This window comes from Malania oleifera, chromosome 3 (assembly GCF_029873635.1).
Source record: "Malania oleifera isolate guangnan ecotype guangnan chromosome 3, ASM2987363v1, whole genome shotgun sequence".
In the NCBI taxonomy this organism is placed as follows: Eukaryota; Viridiplantae; Streptophyta; class Magnoliopsida; order Santalales; family Ximeniaceae; genus Malania; species Malania oleifera.
In genome coordinates this window covers 33,797,759-33,802,683 of record NC_080419.1, presented here as the reverse complement: position 1 = coordinate 33,802,683, position 4,925 = coordinate 33,797,759, and the positions used below count along the sequence as shown (strand labels likewise).

The following is a 4,925-nucleotide window of genomic DNA, read 5'->3' as shown; positions in this document are numbered from 1 at the left end:
TACTTCGGGTGGGGGATATAAGTTTCATTATTTTCAGTTTGGTGTCATAACTGCATGCATTGTTTTGAGTTGTATGATACCTTTACTAACATGCTGCATTCACATAGGCATCCTGTCTACTTCATCAAGGTTCTGTAAGAGATCTGAATCATTCATGAAGAACACAATGGCTTACCATGAGATTGAGTCCACAGTACAACAATATTCAGAAAGTCAGCAGAACAAGTGGGGTGACAGTCTTACTCAGAAATCTATCATCGAACTACCAGCTCGGACTTTCATCAACATGAGATCCAATTCATTAGATAAGCTAAAAATCATTTGGAAGGAATGGACCCCGGCACGCCGTTTAAAATTCTCTCAAACATATGGGCACATTGGTTTCTTGTTGCATATATCGGTAAATATTCCTGCCATAAAAGCACTGGTCGAGTTCTGGAATCCACCGTATCGTTGCTTTACAATGAATGGAATCGACCTGACACCAACCATCGAGGAGTATACTTCGCTTTTGCATAGACACCATACAAACCTTATGTGCACGATGCTAGTGTTTCATTCGTGAAGGAGATGTACGATGCTGTCAGGATCAAAATCCAGAAAACATTCTCAGAGGGAGGTGCAGCAGTAAGGAAAATCTCTTGGAAGCAGTTGAAAGAAATAATCGAAAAGGAAGAAAAAGAAGAGGTTCAGATACATATAATAGCATTATCTATTTACGGTTTGATCATTTTTCCAAAAGAACTAAACATGATCGATCAAGCCACTGTTTCGTTTGTGGCACAAGTACGAAATGGGATTAACCCCGTTCAAGGCATCCTGGCAGAAACCTTCAGATCACTCAATAACTGCAGAATAAGGAGGCGAGAACGTTTAAAATGTTGTGTGCAACTGTTGTATGTCTGGATGGTAAGTCACCTATCGTCCAACAAAGGGGGCTTCCGTAGTATTTTCTCAGTGATCCGAATCCCTTTGGCTGAATTTGAGGACACCCAATTGAAGGAGCAATTAGATAAATCTGAATGGAACACAAAAATGTGTGGTTTGATCAACTCAGGGTTAACTTGGCTGGCGCCATGGATGGTCCGCTCTAACATGATATATCGATGTGGAAATCTTCCATGGGTCCCATTACTAGGCCCATGGGGAGGGATAGCATATGCCCCTTTGATGGTCAGAAGGCAATTGGGGGCATCTCAGTTTGTGCCTATGACTCACAGATTGGCTGACTCAGACTTCGCATATGAAACAGGAGACCCTCAAAACCAGATTAGAAAATTTATGGTGGCGTTGAAACATGTGAACCTAATAGACCCAAGTGATGGAATTGCCACAGTCCAAGGAAATTATGAAGTATGGCGGGAAAACCGGGTAAACCCCCAACTCAAAAGAATCCCAAAAGTTGTTATTGAGCGTATTAAATCACCAAGAGCATGCAAGCAATTGAAGCTACAAGGGGATCCATGCCCAGCAGAAAATGGAGATGCAAGAGCAGAAATAGAAAATTAGCAAAAGGAGGCACTAGTCTCTGTCTATCGCAAGGAAATCAAGCGACAGAGGATTCGGTACATACAATCAGAAGAAGAGGTCGTGGCTCTAAGGAAGGAAAGACGAAGGCTTCGAGCAGCACTTGAACGGAAATCTCAAATGTCAGAAGATGCCCATACCGAAAGTAAAAAGAAATCGCTCTACATACAAGAGCTGGATAGGCAGTGGGATGAGCAGAGAAGCAAGTATAATCAAGTACTGGAAAAGATGGAGCCGTGCATAACGAAAGCGGGCTACTGGGAGGCCAAGTTTTGGGCTTTGCATAAGAAGACGACACAGCAAAATGCAGAGGTTGTGCAATCATGAGCAGACCTTGATTTAATATTCGGTTGGATTTGTTATTATATGAAAGGATTCTTTTAATGAAAAGCAGATTTTTTTTCTCTAGGATGATGATGATCCCTTCCATGAACCTTGGTTGGAGTACATTAGGTTGCATACATATGTTTCATATTTGTGAATTTTACACATGTCTTAAAAAGACCATCGCATTTCATGCATCCATACCTCCATAATTATGCATTCACGGTTCTAAAAAGGGAAAGTTTTGGTTTGCAGCGCCTAGCCACAGAATTCGTTTGAGCAAGCAACATTGAGACTGTCACGCATCAATATAATACCAGGAGAAGGGCAAAAGAAATGAGTGAACAATTGGAAGGTAGAGTCCTGGGCATAGAGCAAGGACAAGAAGAATTGAATGAAAAAATGAGCAAGATCTTGGAATTATTGACGAACAAAGGAAAAGCAGTACAGAATGATCCGGAAACGGATATAAACCCCACTCATCCTCCAGGGTTGACCCCAGTTCATGGACAAACGTCAGCTCCACTACCTGGCGTCATGGAGGGTTCGATGCCAAGTATACCCCCGTTTATTCCTAATGTACCAGCACAGGGGTTCCCAGTGGTGGGGACTCCCCCATTAGTAGCTTCTGATCTGGAGATGAACAGATCTGAAACTGAACGTCGTTACGACGTACTAAAGGAACGCCTGAAAGCTATTGAGGGATCCAATACATTCGACTCTGTAGATCCCAATGACCTGTGCCTCGTGCCAAAGGTCACCCCGCCACCAAAATTCAAAGTACCAGATTTTGAAAAATTTGATGGAGCTAATTGTCCTCGAACTCACCTGCGCCTGTATTGCCAAAAATGGCTGCACATTCCGATAATGAGAGACTAATGATGCATTGCTTTCAAGATAGTTTGACAGGGGCAGCTATCAGGTGGTATATTCAACAAGATCGGGCTCGGATCCGCACATGGAAAGATTTAGCTAATTCTTTCATAGCACAATACCACCATGTTATAGAAATGGCACCCGATCGTATGACCTTGCAGAGTATGCAAATGAAACCCACCGAAACATTTAGAGAATATGCATATAGGTGGAGGGACATGTCCGTCCAAGTAAATCCTTCGGTGGAAGATAGGGAGGCTATTTCCCTATTTGTGAATATGTTGAAAGATCCTTACTTCGGGCATCTCCTAGGGGCAACCCCCCATGACTTCATGGACATCATTTCTACCGGAGAGAGGATTGAGACGGCCATCAAAGTTGGAAGAACTAAAAGTATTAGTACAGAGACTGGTCTAGGCAAGAAGTGGACAAGCAAGAAGAAGGAAGAAGAGGTCCATATGGTTCGAAGGCAACAATATCAAAGAGAGCATGGCCAAGGGACTAGGGGGAATTTTGTTTTCGAACCCTCTGTCAATCAGACAGTTCATACAGGCGCAAGACCCCAAGTTGTTCCTTCCGGGACCATGCCTACCCAACCGAATGTGCGAACACATGATAGAGGCATACAGAGAAATGTGAGAAGGATAGATCCTATTCCAATGACATACTCAGAATTATTCCCACAATTGATGGAAAGGAACTTAGTTTTAGTCATTCCTGGAACGGTCGTTACGGCACCTTTTCCACAATGGTATGACCCCGAAGCCAAGTGTGCGTATCACGCTAACACTCCCGGGCACACTATTGAGCGTTGTTGGGTATTCAAAAATAAGGTTCAAACACTAAGAGAAGCCAGATGGCTAGCATTTGATGATAAACAACCAGGAATTCAAGGGAACCCTTTGCCCAATCATGGGGGTAACAATGTCAGAATGATAGAAGAAGGGACGAATGAAGTGGATTTTGAACAAATGTCTCTAGATTGGGTGTTCAATGAACTTATTGCGGCAGGTCAAATAGGGCAGGAGGCCGTTTGCCCTACCAATGCACCTTGTTTATGTCAGAGTAAAGAAGGAAGATCTGTGAAACAGTGTGTAACTTTTAGAATGTTTTTGCAAAAGATGGTGGATAACAAGTCTATAGAGATCGGTTGTACCCGCAAAGGTGGAGAGATTGCAGTCATTGGGGAAAACAGGCCAGTATATCATCAATGCACTAATCAACCATTCATACCTACCATGAACAAGGCCCTTCCCACGCAGGAAGTGCCAGCTCGCTTGGTGATCTCTACTCCCAGGCCATTCCCATACAAAAGTAACCAAGCAGTGCCCTGGAAATATGAATGCGAAGCGTATGTCGAAGGAAGCACCAGCAATATAGCGGGGGTAAAAGGGATAACCCGAAGTGGTAGGGTGTATATGCCAGAGTCTTCTAAATCAAATCAACAAAATGTGGGAGAGCCAGACAGGGCAGTGAAAATTCCAATATCTAATGGAGAGGCCGAAGAATTCCGGAAGATAATAAAGCATAGTGAGTACAACATTGTGGACCAACTAAAGAAAATGCCGGCACACATATCTATTTTGTCACTTCTACTAAATTCAGAGACCCATCGGGAGGCGTTACTTAAAGTCCTAAATCAAGCCTACATTCCCCAAGATATCAGCGTTGATAAATTCAATCATGTGATCGAAAGTCTGGCAGCCTCCAACTACATCACGTTTACTGATGAAGAAATTCCGCCAGAAGGCCAGGGGCATAACAAGGCGCTGCATATATCCACCAAATGTAAGGATCACATGATGTCTCGAGTCTTAATAGATAATGGGTCATCCCTCAATGTTATGCCAATGACTACACTGCAAAGGTTACCCATTGATCCTTCTTATGTGACACCAAACAATTTGGTGGTGCGTGCCTTCGATTAAACACGAAGAGAGTCAGTAGGGTCGCTTGACATCCCTATTCAGATTGGACCAGTAACCTTCAATATCACTTTTCAAGTCATGGATATTACACCTTCATACAGTTGTCTTTTGGGAAGGCCTTGGATACATAATACTGGGGCAGTTCCCTTATCTTTGCATCGGCGAGTGAAATTTGTAGTAGGGGATAAACTGGTATGTGTTTATGGAGAGACCGATAAAATGGTTACTAAACCTTCTTCCACTCCCTATATGGAAGCAGCTGAAGAAGCC

General features: G+C 43.1%; 1 protein-coding gene across 1 annotated transcript; it reads left to right on the top strand.

Annotated features, from left to right (window-relative positions):
* Positions 1 to 3,059: 3,059 nt before the first annotated feature.
* On the top strand, positions 3,060 to 4,655 carry LOC131151260 (uncharacterized). The gene has a single exon (XM_058102514.1). It carries the CDS (start codon positions 3,060 to 3,062, stop codon positions 4,653 to 4,655), a length of 1,596 nt encoding a protein of 531 aa, XP_057958497.1.
* The last annotated feature ends 270 nt before the right edge of the window (positions 4,656 to 4,925 follow it).